This window comes from Anomaloglossus baeobatrachus, chromosome 2 (assembly GCF_048569485.1).
Source record: "Anomaloglossus baeobatrachus isolate aAnoBae1 chromosome 2, aAnoBae1.hap1, whole genome shotgun sequence".
In the NCBI taxonomy this organism is placed as follows: Eukaryota; Metazoa; Chordata; class Amphibia; order Anura; family Aromobatidae; genus Anomaloglossus; species Anomaloglossus baeobatrachus.
This window is the reverse complement of record NC_134354.1, coordinates 138,144,466-138,168,904: the sequence shown is the minus strand read 5'-3', so window position 1 is coordinate 138,168,904 and position 24,439 is coordinate 138,144,466. Positions and strand designations below refer to the sequence as shown.

The following is a 24,439-nucleotide window of genomic DNA, read 5'->3' as shown; positions in this document are numbered from 1 at the left end:
CTTCCAAGCCCATTTCTAGGTCCACCGGCAACCGGCCCGGCCGAGCTCTCATCAAATACGCTGGTGTACATTTGGTAGAGCTAGAGGGGATGTTATTGTACATATTGACCAGGTCAGGCAGCTTCTCTGGCCACAGGTTCCGCTCTTCTAGCGGTAACGTCTTGAGGAGACCCAGGACCAGATGGTTCATCTTTTCACACATGCCATTAGTCTGGGCATGGTAAGGCGTGGTCCGAATCTTCTTGCAGCCGTATAACTGGCAGAACTCTTGAAACACCTCCGCTTCAAAAGCCGGACCCCGATCAGTAAGCACCCTCTCCGGGTACCCGTGCGGTCGGCAAAAATAGGCCTGGAATGCTCTAGCGGCGGTACGGCCGGTCAGGTCCTTGACTGGGACAACCACCATGAATCTCGAATAGTGGTCTACGATGGTCAGGGCATAGGTGTACCCACTTCGGCTAGGGGTGAGTTTGACGTGGTCCAGGGCGACCAACTCCAGCGGCTGATGGGTGATGATTGGGTGTAGAGGGGCCTTCTGGCTGGCCTCGTCCCTTCTTCTCAGTGCACAGGGACCACACTCTCGTCACCAGGCCTCCACAGACTCCCGCATCCCACTCCAATAGAACCGCTCTCTCAACAGCATCTCCAGCTTCTTCCACCCAAAGTGCCCGGCACCGTCATGGTAAGCCCGTAGAACTGTGGGCAAACTAGCCTGAGGAACCACCAGCTGACGAACCTTCTCATGGGTCTTCGGGTTGATTAGTTCCCGATACAGTTTCTCCTGGTCCAGATGCAGCCGGGCTCGTTCTTTCCACAGCCGTTGGGCCTCAGGAGGAGCAGCAGGGTCCAGTCTAGTGGAATCTTGTTCAATCATGGTCTTGACCACTTGGACGGCAGGCGCTTGGTCTTGGGCTTCTTGCCATCCCTGACTGGGCAGCGGGTCCAGGTTCGCCTGTTGCTGCTTGACATGCAACTTCTTGACTGGTGGCCGGTGAAATGCAGGCAGCTCGATTTCTTCGAGATCATCGCCTTCCGGCCCCTCATCCGATAGGTGGGGCATCCGGGATAGCGCGTCCGCGTTGGTGTTCTTGCGGCCGGCTCGGTACTTGATCGTGAAGTCATAATTAGACAGCCTGGCCACCCACCGCTGCTGCAACCCGCCCAGCTTGGCCGTGTCCAGATGGGTTAACGGATTATTGTCCGTATAGGCGGTGAACTTAGCCGCTGCGAGGTAATGGCAGAATCGCTCAGTAATGGCCCACACCAGGGCTAGGAACTCAAGCTTGAAGGAGCTGTAATTCTCAGAGTTTCTCTCCGTGGGCTGGAGTTTTCTGCTGGCGTAGGCGATCACTTTTTCCCTTCCGTTCTGGACCTGGGACAAGACGGGTCCCAAGCCTACATTACTGGCATCGGTGTAGAGGATGAATGGGAGATTATAGTCGGGGTACGCCAGGATTTCTTCCCCGGTCAAGGCTGTCTTCAGCTGGCGGAAGGACTCTTCGTGCTTCTCCTCCCATGCCAACGGGGTTCCAGAGGGCCTGCCACCCTTGGTCTGTCCCACGAGGAGGTCTTGCATGGGGGCGGCCATCTTCGTGTATCCCTTAATGAAGCGACGATAGTAGCCCACCAGGCCCAGGAACTGTCTCACCTCATTCACCGTGGTAGGCCTCGGCCAGTCCTGAATGGCAGTGATCTTCTCAGGATCTGGGGCGACGCCTTCCGCGCCTTCCCTGCTCGGAGAAGACACTCGAGCGGGAGATTTTCGCGCCAAGATGGCGGCGCTTCAAAATTTTCGGCCGGACACCGTCGGCGGAGATCACAAGGCGCACTTCTACTGGTAAGTAGAGGGGTTCAATCCTGTTCGTGACGCCAAGTTGTCGCGGGCGGGGAGGGCACTGCCGCCTCTGCGCGCTCGCTAACGCTCGGGTCCGGCGCTGCTGCGGCTGCTGCTGCTCGGTGGCTTGTGCAGTGGACCGGATCCGGGGACTCAAGCGGCGCTCCTCGTCCGTGAGTGAAAAGGGTGGTTGGTTTGGGGGATTTAGTCCGTGACGCCACCCACGGGTTGTGGTGAAGATGGGCACCACCGCTGCTGGTGACGGGGATCCCGGGAGCAATGATAGGGAACAGCTGGGATGTTGTTTTCCCCCTCCGTGGGTAGGGGTCGGTGGTCGCGGGGCCCGGTGGTGTGACGGGGAGGCAGGGTTGGTGAGGTGCAGGGTTGCAGGGACAGCGCGGCGCGGTGCCGTATGGCACAGGTGTACTCACTCAGTAACAGACGCACAAAGTCCTCGGTAAACCAAACGGCTGGATGGACGGGTCCCGCAGCCGGCTGCAGTCTCTCTCCCAGGACAGGTGATGGCGGCTGTCTTTCCCTGCACCTTGATGTACTTGTTTGACTATGATGGATTCCCAACGGTAGTCCGCTCCCCGGTGTATGGATGCCGGAGGAGCCCATTTGCCCGCAGGCGCTGGCCCTTGGGTCTCTAGCCTTAGGCGGTAGCTGTATACCCTCACGGTGTGGGCGGTTGCCTTCTATTGGGTCTTTGGCTGTTAGGAAACCCCTGGGGTTCCGGTCACACTTGGATTTGACTATTGTGGGCGGCTCCAAGCCTGGTCAGGGTCCGATGGCCCTGTCTGTGTATGCTGGCTTCACTTCGCTCCCCGGTCGGTACCGGTGGGCCAACGCCCGACCCCGGTCCTACGGTTCCGCGTTGATTCACCACTCCTGCAGACGGCCACCACCGTCTGCCAACCTTGCTGTCAGTGCCTGGGCCACAAACCCAGACACCCAAGTGGTACTCCTCTCACTTCAAACTCCAAACTCGATCTGTCACTTTTCCCGCCTCCAGGCCTGTGAACTCCTCGGTGGGTGGGGCCAACCGCTTGGCTCCACCCCACCTGGTGTGGACATCAGACCCTGGAGGGAGGCAACAAGGGTTTTTGTTTGGCTAATGTTACTGTCTAGTGGGTGTGGGGGTGTTTGTGTGTTACCTGTGACGACCTGGCTAGTCCAGGGCGCCACAATGGGATCTGTAGGGGAAATAGGCCATAATGGGATGGGATCTGCGAGGGAAAGAGGCCATAATGGGATGGGATCTGCAAGGGAAAGAGGCCATAATGGGATAGGCTCTGTAGGGGGAAAGAGGCCATAATGGGATAGGATCTGTAGGGGGAAAGAGGCCATAATGGGATGGGATCTGCTGGGGAAAGAAGCCATAATGGGCTGCTGGGGAATGAGGCCATAATGGGATGAGATCTGCTGGGGAAAGAGGCCATAATGGGACAGGATCTGCAGTGGAAAGAGACCACATGGGATGGGATCTGAAGGGGAAAGAGGCCATAAAGGGATAGAATCTGCAGGGGGCAAGAAACCACAAGTGATGGGATCTGTAGGGGGAAAAGAGCAACATGGGATGAGATCTGCAGGGGGAAAGGGGCCATTATGGGATGGGATCTGCAGGGGAAAGAGACCACATGGGATGAGATCTGTATGGGGAAGGTCGTCCATTCCAATTTTAGCAGGGATCCTTTAGTAATAATTTTTAAAAACTGTAGAAAAACCATTTAATAAAATATGACTGACAGTGACTGGAACAACTGGTACTGGACAGGAGAGTGACGGTATAGGAGGGGAAGGAGATTTTACTTTAAATTGCTTGTATTTTTTGGTTGAGGAAATTGCGTGAAAATGGGTGTGGCTAACAAAATGGGTGTGGTTACAGAATGGGTGTGGTTTTCAAATAGGCGGGGTTTACAGATAACCTGTACAAATTTGAATCCTACCGCTGCCCGTACTCAGTCACCCCGCTTCTTCCTGAGGTGCCTTTCAGGCTGACTGTGTGGCAACCGAACTCCTCTGCCGACAGCCACTACACGTGCAGGGTCTGACTAGTGACACCGCGCACGTCCTCCTTCTGTGACTGCATACTGCGCTTCCTCACTTCAGACTGGTTCACTACTGCCTCCCCACTGTGCCTGCCACTGCAACATAGCAACCAGCTTCTCTACCGCACTACTAGCTGAGATATGGAGGCCACGCCCCCTCATGGGTCTGCCCAGGGGTCCCCTCTATGGTGTGTGTGAGAACTAGCCACTATGTGTCTGTGTGTCCACACCCTACTCAGCCTTTGGGATTACCTGTTTGTACTGACCCAGCATGGGTGCAGTACTCAGTGGTACCTGACCAGGTCAGGGGCGCCGCAACATCACTGTTTGTATTATCCCTGTACCGTGACATCACTGTGTATATCATCCTGTACCATGACATCACTGTTTGTATTATCCCTGTACCGTAGCATCACTTTGTTTATTACCCCTGTACTGTGATATCAGTGTGTTTATTATACTTGTACTGAAATGTTTCTATGGTTTTTATATTTGTACAGTGACTTTACTGTGTTTGATATACACGAACCAATGCAATACTGTTTTATTATGTTTACACTGTGGGATTACAGTTTTTTAAATTGGTACTGTGACATTACTGTGTTTATTGCCCCTGTGGATTAGTTATCTATCTCCTGTAAAGCTGGTCATAAGCAATGGCTCCTCCTGTCTTACCACAAATTGAGATTCTCCAAATACTGTGCATAGGGAGATAATAGTCTTGCACGTAATGGAGAAGACTCAAAACTTTGCTGGACATGTGACTCTTAAAAAACCTATTATGCTTTATTAGTAGGTTTTGTTTTTTCCATGGCAATTCTCATATTATGAACTGCTACAACTAGTTGTCCTTCTAAATAGTGGGGCTATTTAAGACTCACTATGTTGAGTCTATACTTTATGATAAAGGCTTTGGTAATTGGCACCAAATTTACAGCTTATTGACAGATTTATATGGTGATATTCACATTCTCCACCTCCACTATTGAAATGCAGAAAATAAATCTTATATGTCTCAAAAATTCCTTTCAAGCATTTGAGCACTAGCCTTGAGATAAAAATATCTTAAAGACCATGAGAAACATGCTTTTAGTCAGGTGTGTCCAAATAATATTTCATGGGAATGCTATTTATGCAAGCAGCATATGTTTCTTTTTTCAGTTATTCCAGCCATAAATTCTGTGTTTAGTTTGCCCATATAGTGTATCCTTCTTTAACTGCTGATAGGGTCTTAACTTAAGACCCATTTTGTCTAGATGGCCAGGATCGCTCACCTCTTCATACCGTGTAGCCCACTGGTCGTAAAACTGTAGCTTTTCTGAGAGAGAGCAGTCTTTATGAGCGGCTGCAATTATATCTCTGACCTGTTGTAGTCCTTCACCATTGTTTGCCATATTTGTAGATTTTGAAATCGTAAATTCCACTCAGATTTCTGCGAAAAAGAAGAAAAAATAATTTCAGGAAAAGGACATTATTTATGTAAATGAATTTCATCATAATTTGTACTGAAAGTGAATGGATGCTGAATGCTTAATCATTAGACTTCTCTACATCAATTTTGCTGACTACAAGATAACACGAGCCATATGAATTTGGTGTTCTGAATCCAAAAATCATACCCATTTCCTCTAGTCAGGTCCAGTTTTTCCGCAAAACGCATTTTACTAAGGAACACAAAGTAATAGCGTAACATTATATGTTATTATAGTATTTAGACATGCTGAACATGCAGAAAGAAATGCTGAAAATGCAATTGGTATAACTAATAGGAAGACTGCTTAATAAACAGTTAAAAACTGCCAATGTCGGAATTTTATGGCTATATAAGCAGCATGTAAACTGACGGAAGCATTCATTTGTTGAAGAGGCTTTAATGGCTAAAGGTTTTTGTTTAATATGGTAGTCAACACTCAAACAGTCGCGAGCGGTGCAGAAATTATCCTGATATATTCTTACATTTGTGGTTGTTTTACAACATCCAAACAGTGAAGCAAACCTGAATGTCAAATTGCATTTCTTACATAGCCACCTGAATTACTTCCCCACCAATCTTGGAGATATAAGTGAAGAGCAAGGAGAACACTTTCACCAAGACACCAGGACCATAGAACATAAATATCAAGGCAGATGGAAAAGAAACATGATGGCAGACTACTGCTGATTGTGTTTACAGCTACATAACTCTGATCATAACAGTAATTTAAAAGTAATTGGACAAATAAAATATTAATTTCTAATAATTAGTTGAAAATCCTTTGTGACAATAACTGCCTGAAGTCTTGAACTCATGGACATCACCAAACGCAGTGTTTTCTCCTATTTAATGCTCTGCCGGCCTTTACTGCAGTGATTTTTAATTGCTATTTGTTTTTGGGACCTTTTGACTGAAGTTTAGTTTTTAACAAGTGAAATAAGGCTCTGTTGGGTTGAGATCAGGTGATGACTTGGCCATTCAAGAATATTCCACTTCCTTGCTTTAATAAACTCCTGCTTCGCTTTGTTTTTATGTTTTGGTTTATTGTCCATCTGTATTATGAAATGCCAACCAATCAGTTTGGCTGCATTTGGCTGGATTTGAAAACCCCAGAATTCATCCAGCTGCTTCTGTCCTATGTCACATCATCAATAAACACTAGGGACCCAATGACACTGGCAGCCATGCATGCCCGGCCATCACACTGCCTCCACTGTGTTTTACAGAGGATGTGCTGTGCTTTGCATCATGAGCTGTACCATGCCTTTGTCATACTTTTTTTTTTCCATCATTCTAGTAGAGGTTGATTTTGGTTTCATTTGTCCAAAGAATGTTCTTCCACAACTGTGCTGGTTTTTTAAGTTTTTTTTTAGCAAAGTCCAATCTAGCCTTCTTATTCTTGAGGCTTATGAGTAGCTTGCACCGTGCAGTGAACCCTCTGTATTTTTTTTCATGAAGTCTTTTCTTTATGGTAGATTTGGATATAGATACGCCTACATCCTGGGGAGTGTTCTTCACTTGGGTGGATGTTGAGAAGGGGTTTGTCTTCACTATGGTAATTATGTTGTGATCATCCACTACCGTTGTCTTCCATGGGCGTCTAGATCTTTCTGCATTGTTGAGGTCACCAGTGCTTTCTTTCTTTCTTTCTTTCTTTCTTTCTCAGGATGTACCAAACTGTAGACTTAGCCACTCCTAATATTGTAGCAATTTATCACATTGGTTTTTTTTTGTTTTCACAGAAGGATGGCTTGTTTCATCTGCATTGAGAGCTCCTTTGACCGCATGTTTACTTCTCAGCAAAAACCTCAAAATGCAAGCACTACACCTCAAATCAACTCTAGGCCTTTTATGTGCTTAATTAAGAATGAAATAAGAAAGGAATTGCCCACACCAGCCCATGAAACAGCCTTTGAGTCAACTGTCCAATTACTTTTGGGTCCTTTAAAACCAGGCTCGCACATGTAAAGAAGCTAAAACTCCTAACACCTTCATCAAATTTTAATGTGGATACCCTCAAATGAAAAATAAAAGTTAGGACTTTATGTCCATGTTCATTATATAACTATAACTTGAATATGTTTGAGTAAACAGGTAACAAAAACCCAAAACTTGTGTCAGTGTCCAAATATACATGGACCTAACAATACATAGAAAATTGGTGACATGTTCAATACTTATTTCACCTGCAACAAAAAAGAACTTGGCATTCCACCTTTAGAAGTAAGTAAAATCATTTATTGCATCTGTTTTTCTTTTTCGGCACATACATTGCAATATATAGGCATGTCTCATAAATGGATGAGACTCACACTTGCTGTGATTTTCCTTCACACAAACCGTTGTTTCGTGTTTAATAAAGTTCATGTGAACTAACACATTGACTAATATCGGTTCACATGCTGTCCGTGTAAAGCTCGTTTTCAACATGGACAATACTCGGTCCTGACTCAGCTTGGACATGATAGCCCATTCATGTAATATCAAATTTAAGCCAAGGATAAATTTGTGGCCCTCTTCCTGGAGGCAGACCGGTAGCAATCAGTTGATTGTAAGGGTAACTATGTTTTTGAGACATTTCTTGAAATGAAAGGCCCAAAGTTCTATCATGAAAATATGTACTAAAATTGTTAATTTTCTAGTAAAATTCTCGCAGTACTTGTCTCTGAGGTTCACATGTTGGATCAGATGACATCTCCTATTTTCCTACCATTACAAATTGAATTGCTTGTTGTTTGTTTTCCTAGAAGCCCAGATCTCTCAGCACCACTTTACACATGTGTGTTATTGGAAGACCGGAGGCCCATATGAAGTTATGCAATACATTAGGTAAATGGTTCCAGTATGGTGCTATTTATCAACTGAGGAAACAGAGCTATTAGAAACAAAAATTCCTTTTACTCACTGTACTTTGTCATGTGGAGGCATGCCAAACAGCATTAAGTAGAATTAATGGTAAGAAATTATTGGGTGGAAGGCTTATTTTATTCACATGCGTTATGGGTTTCTCATCGATCCTCAATTTTCTGACAAGCAGAATGTTGAAAATATATAACCTTGATTCCAGGTATTGGTTAAAATTTGTTTCGCTCCCTTACCAATCCTCAGATTCAGAACCCAAATTACCCCTTATGTAAGCCACACATACAGTGGAATCCAGAAATTTACATCCATTATCTAAAAAGGCACATCTGCATTTCTCACTATCTGACAAAGTCTGAAAAAACCTTTACCGTTTTAGGTTAATTAGGAGTACCAAAATTATTTATATTTGCCAAATGCCAGAATAATGAGAGAGAATGTTTTAAGGCATTTTTATTACTTTTTGCAAAAGTCAAAAGTTTTGTTTGTTTCAGAGCGGCCATCGCAAAGCCCTGATCTCAATCCTATTGAAAAATTAGGAGGCAAAGCTGAAACGTTAGGTGCAAACAATGCGACCTACACACATGGCTCAGTTACACCAGTTCTGTCAGGAGGAATGGGTCCAAATTCCTACCAGCTATTGTGAGAAGCTTCTGGAAGAATATCCAAAACGTTTGACCCAAGACATACAGTTTAAGGGCAATTGTACCAAATATTAATGAAATGTTTGTAAACTTTTGGCTTTGCAGAAAGTAATAAAAAATACCTTAAAACATTCTCTCTCTCAATATTCTGGCATTTAGCAAATATAAATAATTTTGGTTCCTAATTGAGCTAAAACGGAAAAGGTTTATTCTGAATTCATGTCAGATAGTGAGAAAAACCATGCAGATGTGTTTTTTTAGATAGTGTATGTAAACTTCTGATTTCCACTGTAGAAGTGGTCATACATGCCTGTGGCCTTTTCCAATCAGCTAAAGTCTATGGGAGTGATGGTAACAGTTGAGCTTGCCACTCAGTTAGCCTTCCTTAGTGACCTACTGTACATGGGTGTTTGGTCATTTGGCTGCTGCTTTTCAGCTCATAAGGGTTACTGAAAACCCATTAGGAAAAGTGTGTTGTGGAGAAGCCCCAAGTCCACTTGTTCTCCCTAAAATCCTTGTAGTTGTTCCTAGTTTTAGACTGTAATATCTGACAACTACCGAATATCTACCTCCTTTTTCCATTAGTTTCTTCCATTTGTTCACTGATATACAGTCAGGGCCAGAAATATTTGGACAGTGACACAAGTTTTGTTATTTTAGCTGTTTACAAAAACATGTTCAGAAATACAATTATATATATAATATGGGCTGAAAGTGCACACTCCCAGCTGCAATATGAGAGTTTTCACATCCAAATCGGAGAAAGGGTTTAGGAATCATAGCTCTGTAATGCATAGCCTCCTCTTTTTCAAGGGACCAAACGTAATTGGACAAGGGACTCTAAGGGCTGCAATTAGCTCTGAAGGCGTCTCCCTCGTTAACCTGTAATCAATGAAGTAGTTAAAAGGTCTGGGGTTGATTACAGGTGTGAGGTTTTGCATTTGGAAGCTGTTGCTGTGACCAGACAACATGCAATCTAAGGAACTCTCAATTGAGGTGAAGCAGAACATCCTGAGGCTGAAAAAAAAGAAAAAATCCATCAGAGAGATAGCAGACATGCTTGGAGTAGCAAAATCAACAGTCGGGTACATTCTGAGAAAAAAGGAATTGACTGGTGAGCTTGGGAACTCAAAAAGGCCTGGGCGTCCACGGATGACAACAGTGGTGGATGATCGCCGCATACTTTCTTTGGTGAAGAAGAACCCGTTCACAACATCAACTGAAGTCCAGAACACTCTCAGTGAAGTAGGTGTATCTGTCTCTAAGTCAACAGTAAAGAGAAGACTCCATGAAAGTAAATACAAAGGGTTCACATCTAGATGCAAACCATTCATCAATTCCAAAAATAGACAGGCCAGAGTTAAATTTGCTGAAAAACACCTCATGAAGCCAGCTCAGTTCTGGAAAAGTATTCTATGGATAGATGAGACAAAGATCAACCTGTACCAGAATGATGGGAAGAAAAAAGTTAGGAGAAGAAAGGGAATGGCACATGATCCAAGGCACACCACATCCTCTGTAAAACATGGTGGAGGCAACGTGATGGCATGGGCATGCATGGCTTTCAATGGCACTGGGTCACTTGTGTTTATTGATGACATAACAGCAGACAAGAGTAGACGGATGAATTCTGAAGTGTACAGGTATATACTTTCAGCCCAGATTCAGCCAAATGCCGCAAAGTTGATCGGACGGCGCTTCACAGTACAGATGGACAATGACCCCAAGCATACAGCCAAAGCTACCCAGGAGTTCATGAGTGCAAAAAAGTGGAACATTCTGCAATGGCCAAGTCAATCACCAGATCTTAACCCAATTGAGCATGCATTTCACTTGCTCAAATCCAGACTTAAGACGGAAAGACCCACAAACAAGCAAGACCTGAAGGCTGCGGCTGTAAAGGCCTGGCAAAGCATTAAGAAGGAGGAAACCCAGCGTTTGGTGATGTCCATGGGTTCCAGACTTAAGACAGTGATTGCCTCCAAAGGATTCGCAACAAAATATTGAAAATAAAAATATTTTGTTTGGGTTTGGTTTATTTGTCCAATTACTTTTGACCTCCTAAAATGTGGAGTGTTTGTAAAGAAATGTGTACAATTCCTACAATTTCTATCAGATATTTTTGTTCAAACCTTCAAATTAAACGTTACAATCTGCACTTGAATTCTGTTGTAGAGGTTTCATTTCAAATCCAATGTGGTGGCATGCAGAGCCCAACTCGCGAAAATTGTGTCACTGTCCAAATATTTCTGGACCTAACTGTACATACCACCATACAGTCTCAGCCAAAACAGAAAATTCCTAATAGATTGTGGTTAGACTGCCTAATACAGAATGCTTTGCTGTACTCTTTCTTTGTATCTCTTCCTCACATTGTTATGTTTTGCTACCTAATTTTTACTCTATGCAGCCATTTTCTGTGTACCTGAGAGATGGGAAGTTTTAAGTAGTAGTCCTAAGGAAAGACGACTGATACTTCTCAGCTACAAGATGACAGTTCACATCAATTAACTTTGACTAACCTTTGCGATTTGCCCACTAAATACACATCTTAGTTAACTTACCTATCAGGATGTAAGGCTTCCCATCTAGCACCTGAATACAACACACATTAGTCAAAATCAGTCACTATGACTCACTCCTGTTTTTCTCCAAGCTGGCACACAGATGGAATACAGGTGCCCCAAGGATGAAATACGGATGACAATAGGGATGAAAACTATCCAAGTTCTCTAGGTGAAAATGGCGATTTTTCACACTCTCATCTGAATCCGGCCTTTAAGGGGTGCTTCACTCTGCTGCAGTACTGACCACATCTCTAGGGGAGGCTTTTTATACATACCTTCTGTTGCCAATTCAGCTTTTGAGTGACGCTATTGCAGTCCGCCCTTCCCCAACGCGTGATCCCCTGGGCTCCATGACCTCTCGGATCCGGTGATGTCAGGTCAACTTCTAGTTGATGTCATATCACTGCAGTCTTTGTGAGTGACTCGGCTGTGGGTGGCGTTTCACCACCCGTCACAGCCTAGTGTCACAGGCCATGTCTCCTGCTTGTGGTGCTCTGCAGTGAAGGAAAGCGCACACAAGATGTTGGGCTGTGACGAGCGGTGAAACGCCGCCCACAGCCCAGTCACTCAGGAAGACTGGGGCCGGCTGTGGTGATGTCAGGTCAACTGCAAGTTGACATGACATCATCGGATCCCAGAGGTCACCGAGTAGCAAAAAACGCACCAAAAATGCACCAAAAAATGAGGCACCTTTTGGTGCATTTTTGGTGCGTTTTTTTTTTTTTGCCAGAAGATAGTTTTGGGTGCAGAAAATTTGTGCACCAAATACTCAGTGTGCGCATATACTCTCATACTTCTTTTGTTGCGTATATGCTTTATGCTCACATAACCTTAAAAGTTTTTTGCGATGTGCGCTGCAATACTCTTTCTTCAGCTGTACAGCCACATATCTAGCTTACACATTTACAACCTGTACTCACGCCACGTAGCTCGGATTAATAACTATTTATTTTCCAATTATGAATCTGGATAAACTGGACATGGATTTATAATATTCATATTTTCCTAAAACTATGAGAAAGCATTTTTTTTATGAAAGCTATGTCCATGAATAACTCCCTCGTCCCAGGACCTTCATGTCAGCTGCACTAATGCAGAACATTCTCCCTATGTAAAATGGAATTTGGACATTTTCACTAAGAAAAAAATGTGAAAAGCCTTCAAAGTGACTGTTGGTGGCTGCAGCACAATACTGGCTGATGCTATATTTGCATATCTGCCAAAGGTGCGGTCTTTTACACGAAAAAAAGGATAAAAAATACAACTTTGTGTAAAAATGTTCTCTCGAAATCTCCTTAGAAATGATTAAACAAGCATTCAATCATTCACAGCTCATGTATAGTAAAACTGAGCTCTAAATTGACCGAATAATCCACATATTAAATAATCTGATGGCTCTGCTTTATTATTTTACATCAACCGCTGTTTTGTCTGCATGGCAAGAAAAATGGGGAAACGCCCTCTGGTGGAGAATAGGTGCAAGTTTTACAGTACTAAAATCTGATCCACTTTAAATATCTTGGGGAATTGGATTATAGGCAGTCACCTAATATAAATTAATTATCTGAATTTTTCTCTTTGCTATTGGGAGCAATTTCAATAAATGTGACAGAGACCGAAAAGAGGCGCTAGTAACGGACACATCTTCAAATCCCACCAAAGACAACATGATAACATCTGCAAGGAGTTTGTATGTTATCCCCGTGTTTATGTGGGTTTCCTCCGGGTTCTCCAGTTTCCTCCCACACTCCCAATACATACTGACAGGGACCTTATATTGTGAGCCCCAATGGGGACAGTGTTTCTGATGTACAGTTAGGTCCAGAAATATTTGGACAGTGACACAAGTTTTGTTATTTTAGCTGTTTACAAAAACATGTTCAGAAATACAATTATATATATAATATGGGCTGAAAGTGCACACTCCCAGCTGCAATATGAGAGTTTTCACATCCAAATCGGAGAAAGGGTTTAGGAATCATAGCTCTGTAATGCATAGCCTCCTCTTTTTCAAGGGACCAAAAGTAATTGGACAAGGGACTCTAAGGGCTGCAATTAACTCTGAAGGCGTCTCCCTCGTTAACCTGTAATCAATGAAGTAGTTAAAAGGTCTGGGGTTGATTACAGGTGTGTGGTTTTGCATTTGGAAGCTGTTGCTGTGACCAGACAACATGCGGTCTAAGGAACTCTCAATTGAGGTGAAGCAGAACATCCCGAGGCTGAAAAAAAAGAAAAAATCCATCAGAGAGATAGCAGACATGCTTGGAGTAGCAAAATCAACAGTCGGGTACATTCTGAGAAAAAAGGAATTGACTGGTGAGCTTGGGAACTCAAAAAGGCCTGGGCGTCCACGGATGACAACAGTGGTGGATGATCGCCGCATACTTTCTTTGGTGAAGAAGAACCCGTTCACAACATCAACTGAAGTCCAGAACACTCTCAGTGAAGTAGGTGTATCTGTCTCTAAGTCAACAGTAAAGAGAAGACTCCATGAAAGTAAATACAAAGGGTTCACATCTAGATGCAAACCATTCATCAATTCCAAAAATAGACAGGCCAGAGTTAAATTTGCTGAAAAACACCTCATGAAGCCAGCTCAGTTCTGGAAAAGTATTCTATGGACAGATGAGACAAAGATCAACCTGTACCAGAATGATGGGAAGAAAAAAGTTTGGAGAAGAAAGGGAACAGCACATGATCCAAGGCACACCACATCCTCTGTAAAACATGGTGGAGGCAACGTGATGGCATGGGCATGCATGGCTTTCAATGGCACTGGGTCACTTGTGTTTATTGATGACATAACAGCAGACAAGAGTAGCCAGATGAATTCTGAAGTGTACCGGGATATACTTTCAGCCCAGATTCAGCCAAATGCCGCAAAGTTGATCGGACGGCGCTTCATAGTACAGATGGACAATGACCCCAAGCATACAGCCAAAGCTACCCAGGAGTTCATGAGTGCAAAAAAGTGGAACATTCTGCAATGGCCAAGTCAATCACCAGATCTTAACCCAATTGAGCATGCATTTCACTTGCTCAAATCCAGACATAAGACGGAAAGACCCACAAACAAGCAAGACCTGAAGGCTGCGGCTGTAAAGGCCTGGCAAAGCATTAAGAAGGAGGAAACCCAGCATTTGGTGATGTCCATGGGTTCCAGACTTAAGACAGTGATTGCCTCCAAAGTATTCGCAACAAAATATTGAAAATAAAAATATTTTGTTTGGGTTTGGTTTATTTGTCCAATTACTTTTGACCTCCTAAAATGTGGAGTGTTTGTAAAGAAATGTGTACAATTCCTACAATTTCTATCAGATATTTTTGTTCAAACCTTCAAATTAAACGTTACAATCTGCACTTGAATTCTGTTGTAGAGATTTCATTTCAAATCCAATGTGGTGGCATGCAGAGCCCAACTCGCGAAAATTGTGTCACTGTCCAAATATTTCTGGACCTAACTGTATGTAAAGCACTGTGGAATTAAATGGAGCTATATAAGTGAATATGTGAATGAATATATATATATATATATATATATATATATATACATACTGTATATATATATATATATATATATATATATATATATATATATATATATATATATATATATATATATATATATATATATATCTATATATATATATATACATACATACAGTACAGACCAAAAGTTTTTTGGACACATCTTCTCATTCAAAGAGTTTTCTTTATTTTAATGACTCTGAAAATTGTAGATTCACATTGAAGGCATCAAAACTATGAATTAACACATGTAGAATGAAATAGTTAACAAAAAAAGTGTGAAACAACTGATAATATGTCTTATATTCTAGGTTCTTCAAAGTAGCCACCTTTTGCTTTGATTACTGCTTTGCACACTCTTGCCATTCTCTTGATGAGCTTCAAGAGGTAGTCACCGGAAATGGTTATCACTTCACAGGTGTGCCCTGTCAGGTTTAATAAGTGGTATTTCTTGCCTTATAAATGGGGTTGGGACCATCAGTTGTGTTGCGCAGAAGTTTGCTGGATACACAGCTGATAGTCCTACTGAATAGACTGTTAGCATTTGTATTATGGCAAGAAAAAAGCAGCTAAGTAAAGAAAAACGAGTGGCCATCATTACTTTAAGAAATGAAGGTCAGTCAGTCCGAAAAATTGGGAAAACTTTGAAAGTGTCCCCAAGTGCAGTGGCAAAAACCATCAAACGGTACAAAGAAACTGGCTCACATGAGGACCGCCCCAGAAAAGGAAGACCAAGACTCACCCCTGATGCGGAGGATAAGGTTATCCGAGTCAACGGTCTCAGAAATCACAGGTTAACAGCAGCTCAGATTAGAGACCAGGTCAATGTCACACAGAGTTCTAGCAGCAGACACATGTCTAGAACAACTGTTAAGAGGAGACTTTGTGCAGCAGGCCTTCATGGTAAAATAGCTGCTAGGAAACCACTGCTAAGGACAGGCAACAAGCAGAAGAGACTTGTTTGGGCTTAAGAACACAAGGAATGGACATTAGACCAGTGGAAATCTGTGCTTTGGTCTGATGAGTCAAAATTTGAGATCTTTGGATCCAACCATCGTGTCTTTGGACATTAGACCAGTGGAAATCTGTGCTTTGGTCTGATGAGTCAAAATTTGAGATCTTTGGATCCAACCATCGTGTCTTTGTGCGACGCAGAAAAGGTGAACGGATGGACTCTACATGCCTGGTTCCCACCGTGAAGCATGGAGGAGGAGGTGTGATGGTGCGGGGGTGCTTTGCTGGTGACACTGTTAGGGATTTATTCAAAATTGAAAGCATACTGAACCAGCATGGCTACCACAGCATCTTGCAGCAGCATGCTATTCCATCTGGTTTGGGGTTAGTTGGACCATCATTTATTTTTCAACAGGGCAATGACCCCAAACACACTCTTTGAATGAGGTGTGTTTAAACTTTTGGCCTGTACTGTATATATATCTCAAACAGTAGACTGCAGGAAAATAAGAATTCCATTGGCTAGAATCCAGGCTCCGCATAGTAGGACAGTGTTTCTCAACTGTCTAGGCTCAGCTGCCACATCTTGGCACCTTCTAGTGCTGGTTACATTTGTGGAAGCCCACGCTGAGATACTGTAGTAAATTTGACATCATCACCCAACACCTTTTATGGCTGACTCAGACAGCTTTATGCTGTCTGAGTATTCAGTAAGAATAGCATTCAAGTACTACATGTAGAACAGGTTTTTTTCTAGGTTCCCTTTAGTTTCACAGGAGCCACTGAAATCGTATTCCATCCTCCATAATGACATCATGGAGCTGCTGAATGCTAGAGACCTTGTGCTCATTCACCTTCTGTTTGTGGAAGCCCCACAGATGCTTAATAGGGTTTAGGTCTGTAGACATGCTTGGCCAGTTCAGCACCTTTTCCCTGAGTTTCTTTAGCAAGGCAGTGGTTGTCTTGGAGGTGTGTTTAGGGTCATTATATTGGAATACTGCCCTGCAACCCAGTTTTCGAAGTCAGGACATCATGCTCTGTTTCAGTATGTCACAGTACATAATACAATTCATGATTCCCTCAATGAATTATAGCTCCCCTTAGGTGGCAGCACTCATGCAGCCCCAAACCATGACAGTCCCACCACCATTCTTGACTGTAAGTAAGACATACTTGTCTTTGCACTCCTCACTTGGTTGCCACCACACAGGCTTCACACCATCTGAACCAAATATGTTTATCTTGGTCTCATCAGACTATAAGACATAGTTCCAATAATCCATATCATTAGTCTGCTTGTCTTCAGCAAACTGCAGGATTCCTTTTGTATCAGATTTAGAAGAGGCTTCGTCCTGGGACTCCAGCTATGCAGACCAATTGTGTGTGTCTATTTTGAAAAGACAACTTCTGGATATGACACTGAGCACGTGCAATCAACATCTTTGGTCGATCATTGCGAGGCCTGTTCTGAGTGGAACCCATCTTCTTAAACCGCTGTATTGTCTTGGCCACCGTGATGCAGCTCTGTTTCAGAGTGCTAACAATCTTCTTATAGCCTAGGCCAGGGGTGGGGAACCTTTTTACTGCCGGGGGCCATTTGGAATTTCCTACTAACCTTTGGGGGCCGCACAACATTATCAACTTGAAAAATTTGGTCAAACGATTAATTAACTCACCCTTACTGTGGAGGCAGGAGCTGCTTCTGTTTGGTGTGACTGTGTGTTCGGCGATATTGATCATCTTGTTTCTCACAGCTGCTTTTCCAGGTTTGTCTCGGTCTGGAGATGCTGGGGGCATATAGATCACAGGAGGGGCTGGGGCATATACATCACAGGAGGGGCTGGGGTGCATAAATTACAGGAGACACTGGGAGTACACATCACAGGAGGGGCTGGGGCATATGCATCACAGGAGGGGGCTGGGGCATATACATCAGTAGGGGGGCATGGACAGCCTTGGCTGTGGCACAGACAGCACTAGGTGGCTGCACGGACTGCACTAAGTGGCAGCACGGACTACACTAGGTGGCAGCACGGACTGCACTAGGTGGCAGCACGGACTGCACTAGGTGGCAGCACGGACTGCACTAGGTGGCAGCACGGACTGCACTAGGTGGCAGCACGGACTGCACTAGGTGGCAGCACGGACTGCACTAGGTGGCAGCACAGACAGCACTAGGTGGCAGCACAGACAGCACTAGGTGGCAGCACTAGGGAGACACAGAGAAGTCTGGGGGAGCATAGACATCAACAGGAGGGCACAGACTGGGGGGCATAGAAAGCAGTGGGAGGGTACAGACAGCAGTAGCAAGTTCAGAGCACTGGGGGGTACATAGTACTGAGGGGTGGCACACAGCACTGGGGAGCACGGACAGCATAAGGGGGCACAGACAGCACTAGGTGGCTGCACGGACTGCACTAGGTGGCTGCACGGACTACACTAGGTGGCTGCACGGACTACACTAGGTGGCTGCACGGACTACACTAGGTGGCTGCACGGACTACACTAGGTGGCTGCACGGACTACACTAGGTGGCTGCACGGACTACACTAGGTGGCTGCACGGACTGCACTAGGTGGCAGCACGGACTGCACTAGGTGGCAGCACGGACTGCACTAGGTGGCAGCACGGACTGCACTAGGTGGCAGCACTAGGGAGACACAGAGAAGTCTGGGGAAGCATAGACATCAACAGGAGGGCACAGACTGGGGGGCACAGAAAGCAGTGGGAGGGTACAGACAGCAGTAGCAAGTTCAGAGCACTGGGGGGTAGATAGTACTGAGGGGTGGCACACAGCACTGGGGAGCACGGACAGCATAAGGGGGCACAGACAGCACTGGTGGCAGCATGGACAGCATTAGGTGGTGCGGACAGCACTGGGGGGGCATAGACCTCACCCAAGGGGTACAGACATTACTAGGGGAGCACACACAGTACTAAGGGGTACACACTGTACTAGGGGTGTACTCAACATTAGGGGGTACACACTGCAGTAGGGGGTACACACTGCAGTAGGGGGTACACACTGCATTAGGGGGTACACACTGCATTAGGGGGTACACACGAGGGAGTACACAGCACTTAGCCGGGGGGGGGTACTCACAGTGAGGGGGAGGAGGAGTCACGCAGACAGCAGGTCCGGGAGGCTGGTAAATCTGCTGTAGCTCTTCTGTGACATATCGCAGCGTGCTGCTTACCCCGCCCACCAGAGCAGAGATCACACTAGCACAGGCCGGGGTTCAGCCTAGAATGTATGGGCTGCAGTCAGGTCCTGGAAGTCAGGATCTGGATAGAGCCCGTACATTCTAGCATCTACCCTCAAGGCATCAGGCAGTGAGATTTAAAGGGCCGGCAGCCGGGAAAAGCGCGGCTGCTGCCAGAGCACAGCGGTCCCTGGGAATGTGCCTGGGGGCTGCATAAAAAGTCGTGACGGGCCGTATACGGCCCGCGGGCCGGAGGTTCCCCACCCCTGGCCTAGGCCATCTTTATGTAGAGCAACAAGTCTTTTTTTCAGATTCTCAGGGAATTCTTTGCAATGTCATGCCATGTTGATCTTCCAGTGACCAGTATGAGAGAGTGTGTGAGCGATAACACCAAATTTAACACAGCTGCTCCCCAATCACACCCAAGACCTTGTAACACTAATGAGTCACATGACATTAGGGAGGGAAAATTACTAATTGAGCACAATTTTCCAATTTTCCCTTATGGGTGTACTCACTTTTGTTGTCAGTGTTTTTGGCATTAATGGCTGTTTTTTTGAGTTATTTAGAGAGCACCAAATTTACATGGTTATACAAACTGTACACTACTTTACGTTGTATCAATGTGTCATATTTTCAGTGTTGTGCCATGAAAAGATATAGTAAAATATTTCCAAAAATGTAAGGGGTGAACTCACTTTAGTGATATACTGTAGATGTAGTTTCAGTGTAAATACCATGACAGTTTGTCATCATCTATTCAAAAAGTACTCACAAAGCTGATGACCACCATGTTGTCCTATATTAAACATATGTGCAAAACACTATGTGAAAATATCGATATGGCTTATTTCCAATTGAAATGAAAAGTCTACATTTATATAAATTCCAAAAACTTCTTCCAGATATGACTAAAATACTGGAACAAAGCCTTCAAGTCCAAGTCTAGTTTCTGGAAGACTATTGATGTAACTTTCCCAACTTCAGATCTTCTAGAGAGCTGATCTGTCGTAAATGTGCTGGATGTGCACAGTTCAAGAAGTCATTTCTAAGAATTGAGTGATTTCTTTTACCTTGTAAAGAACTTACATTGCATTCTTTGGCTTTCCAGACAATATGTTCACATTCTCCAGATACTATGTTGAAAATTTGCTACAATTAAGAAAGGGTTGGTTTTTTTTTATTAGAAAACATGTTCGCATACTTGGCCAGTACTGGCAGATGAGTGAATTGTTATTTTGGGCACATGGACTGCAGTCCGATCTGCTTTGGTCATAACAATCTAAACTTCTAGATCTAACACATGTGCATAGAGCTTGAAGGACAGAGATCCCCATGGTCACATATTATCGAGATATAGGAAGGCTATGCTATCTCCATACAGCTTCATATTCTCCCATAAACTCAGTTACACAATATTTTGGGATCACAACAGTCTATGGCGGCTGTATGATTGTTAGGAAAAGCTTGGAAACCCTCCATCTTTTTTTTTTTGCATACAAAATGGTACAGATGAAAAAGCAAACTATCCAGCCCCTAATAAAAAATGTCCTTTTTTGCAGATGGAAATAAATCACAAATGTATGAATATGGCATATAACACAACAAATTGGGCAAATCCTCGCACAGAACATCAATCTCCACATACAGTATGTAGCTGAAATCCATAATTAAGCCTTGGATTATTGCCACAGATCGTCTATTAATTACGTTAAATTTACTATAGGCAAAACTCCCAACTGTGCACATACTGTTACAAAGGCAGGACTACAATTACAACTTCGACAATCATGCATACAGTACATGGTGGTTTTAAACACATTATGGCCCTAGTTAAAATTAGAATTAAAAGTGTGCCCCAAAATGCTTACTTATTGCACAGGAAGATTTATGTCAACCGCTTTGTTTTTTTTATATACAGGATAATATGTCTTTATACATCATCAAATATAAGATCTAATATAGTTACCTATCTTAATCATTTCAATGGTTACATAAATTACAAATGTCATACAGATGGTGTCTGAATGGCATCCATTTTTTAAATGCTCCCATAGAGTTTATAGGGAACCTGTCAGGTCCCAAGTGCAGCCAGAACCATGAGCAGTTCTGGGTGCATATGTATAACCCCCAGTGGTCTAACTAGAGTTCAATGGCCCCAATGCAAAATTTGGACCTGGCCCTCCCCCCTCATCCCTGCCCCTCTCGGGGTACAGGATAATTACGCTGATACTTGGCTCTTAACCTCAGCACCCACTCAACTTTATAAAATATTACCTTTTGCTATGGCAATGAGGTTTGTTGGCCCTGGGAGCGGGCTGTATTTTGTCTGTTATCTCCCCTCCTGCCACTGTTTTCCATCCCCCAGTGTTCATTTACATAGAGGCCGCCACCCTTAGCTTTCGCAGTGCTCCAGAAATCTCGCACATGCGCAGTGGCACTATCGCGGGACCGAGCACTGTTTTCAAATTGCGAGCGCCGGTGATGTTATTGCGCAGGCGCGAGATTATGGGCAGCGCTGTGAATGTCATCACCAGCATCATCCAAGTACCCACCCATAATCTCACGCCTGCGCAATAACATCACCGGCGCTCGCGATTTAAAAACAGGGCTCAGTCCCGCGATAGTGCCACTGCGCATGCGCGAGACCCCCGGAGAACTGTGGAAGATGGGGGGGGCGGCCTCATCTATGTAAATGAACATTGGGGGACGGTGAACAGCGGTAGGAGGGGGGATAACAGACGAAATACAGCCCGTCCCGGGGCCAACAAACCTCATTACCATACCAAAAGGTAATATTTTATAAAGTTATGTAGGTCTGAAAGGGGGGCCAGTAGCAAGATGAACCTTTATAGAATGCAGCCCATGAGCTGCAGAAGGGGATTCTTTTAGTTTAATAGCAAAAATTCTGGTAACAGGTTCCCTTTAAAGGCCCCGTCACACGCTACGATATATCTAACGATATGTCGTCGGGGTCACGGTATTTGTGACGCACATCCGGAATCGTTAGAGATGTATGTCGTAGTGACAGCTCCGAACGACTGTTAAAGAGCAAAAATACTCACCTTATCGTTGCTCATTGACACATCGTTCATTTTCATAATGTCGTTCCTCCTTCTGCGCGTCGGTTGTTCGTCGTTCCTGAGGCAGCACACATCACTACGTGTGACACCTCGGGAACGACGAACAACACCGTACCTGTGTCCCGCCGGCAATGCGGAAGGAAGGAGGTGGGCGGGTTGTTCCGGCCGCTCATCTCCGCCCCTCCGCTTCTATTGGGTGGCTGCTGTGTGACGTCGCTGTGACGCCGAACATCCAACCCCCTTCAGGAAGAGGATGTTCGCCGCCCACAGCGATGTCGTTAGGGAGGTAAGTACGTGTGACGGGGGTTAACGACATTGTGCGCCACGGGCAACGAATTGCCTGTGACGCACAAACGACGGGGGCGGGTGCGATTGCTCATGCGATTGCACGATGTATCGTCGCGTGTCATGGGGCCTTAAGTCTGAACAATGACAGACAATAATTCCCTTTATTACAGGAACTAGCCAATAGAAAGCTGTGGTATCATTTCACCCTCTGGCTGGATTATTATGAGTATTTTTTGACCGTTTCTCGAAAGATTATTCCTGATTGACAACATTAGTCTATTTGTGAGTGGTATGCAAGCCAACAGATATAGATAATTGAAATAGTGTAGTCTCATGAACATCATACATATTTTGTATTTTTTCTTCTTTTTTAGATATCACATTGAGGAGTTATTCTAATTGATCCCCTGATGAACCCCTTTGTATTGCGTTAGGAGCGGTGAAACGCGTCGGGAGAGTTGAGGGTGTCTATAAGATAAGTAGACCTCTCGACTCTTACCTAACATATATATTGCTCCTCAACGAGAGAAACTAAGTTTATTAGGGAACTATATTACATATCTAACGCAAAAATTGTCGATCTGTATGTTTGTGGTTCCGTCTGTATCACAGTTTATACACTTGGTTTCTGGTGGTGGTTGCCCCTGCTAGAGAGAGATAGGGGTACAGAGGGTGAGCCATCTGGAGCGGGGGGTGTCCAAAAAATTAAGGCACCCTTCGCTGTTAGGAAGGGGGATTTTAGGATTCATGCAGATAGGTCCCGTCCTTATATATATTGGAAAACATTTATTTTTCTTTGAACTCTCCCTCTCTCCCGTGTTACCATCTGGTACGGGCATAGCACTTGCTGACACCTGCACACTATATGTGTTTTTCCTCACGTCTCTGTGTTTTTTTGTCAAATGAGAGAATACTATAGGTGTTCCTTTTTAATATTTATTAATAAAAATACATTTTTTAGAGGTAGCTTTTTGGTGGTGTATGAATATTCTACCTTGTTCTAATATCTTTTGTGGTTCTAGTGTTATGCAGCCCCCATATAGTATCATGTAGCCCCATATAGTATTTTGCAGCCACCATATACCATTATGCAGCCCACACATATTCCAATATATAGTAGCATACAACCCCCATATTGTTTAAAGCATCCTCATAGTCCTCTGGCCACCATGATTAAATACACACTCACTTCTCGTTCACCTGCTGCTCCTTTCACCTCAGCGTGTCCGCTGTTCTGCCGTTCTGCACATCTCAGCACAGCATGCAGTAGCGACGTCATCGCACTCCGCTGTGCTGAGCTGTCAGAGTGCAGACACAGTAGAAGAATGATGAGAGAGTCAGCTCTCTGCTTCTTCTCTCATTATTGCTTTCAATTGTATCGGCATCTGCAATGCCAATACAATTGAAAGTGCGATCCTCGGCGAGGGTACCTCTAGCTGGCACCCAGCTGGAGGTTCCCATGGCACTCCACCCTTTGACCACAGGTAACCTGACCTCAGGGGACCTCAAGGAACTCTCACTGAGAGGTGCAGTAATGATGCATTTTTTGCCCAGAGGTGTAGATTGGGTGCAGAAATATGGTGTAAAAATGTTAGCACCAAATCTGCATCTTTTGGCAAAAAAGGTAGTTTTGTGCCAAGAGATGCAGGTGTGTGAATGCAGTGAAAGTTCATTGAGATCCCCTGAGGTAAGCTTACCTGCGGTCACAGGTGGAGGATCATATGAACCTCCAGCTGTGGCCGCAACTAATCTGAGTGATGTCACCGCTCATCACTGAGGCTCAGTCTCTGCCTGAAGCTCACAGTGGGCGATCATTGTTCTATGGCGCTTGCAGTTAGTTCAGATGAAGCAGAACTGGAATCGTCATGGGAACTTGTTGTGTGTATTACGTCAGACCTGGGTGTTTTGGGGGTTAATAAATTGGTGAAAGAGGGAGTTTTTTTAAAATAAA

The 24,439-nt window shown here is 44.5% G+C and overlaps 1 protein-coding gene across 2 annotated transcripts in view; it reads right to left on the bottom strand.

Moving 5' to 3' along the window:
* The window catches only part of METTL27 (methyltransferase like 27), a 116,178-nt gene that overhangs the window by 77,717 nt on the left and 14,022 nt on the right, over positions 1 to 24,439 (bottom strand). For both annotated transcript variants that reach the window (XM_075333326.1, XM_075333327.1), the window contains exon 2: positions 5,160 to 5,317. In XM_075333326.1, the coding sequence (XP_075189441.1) occupies positions 5,160 to 5,279 (120 nt within the window). In that variant the 5' untranslated portion in view covers positions 5,280 to 5,317. The remainder of the gene's footprint in view (positions 1 to 5,159; positions 5,318 to 24,439) is intronic.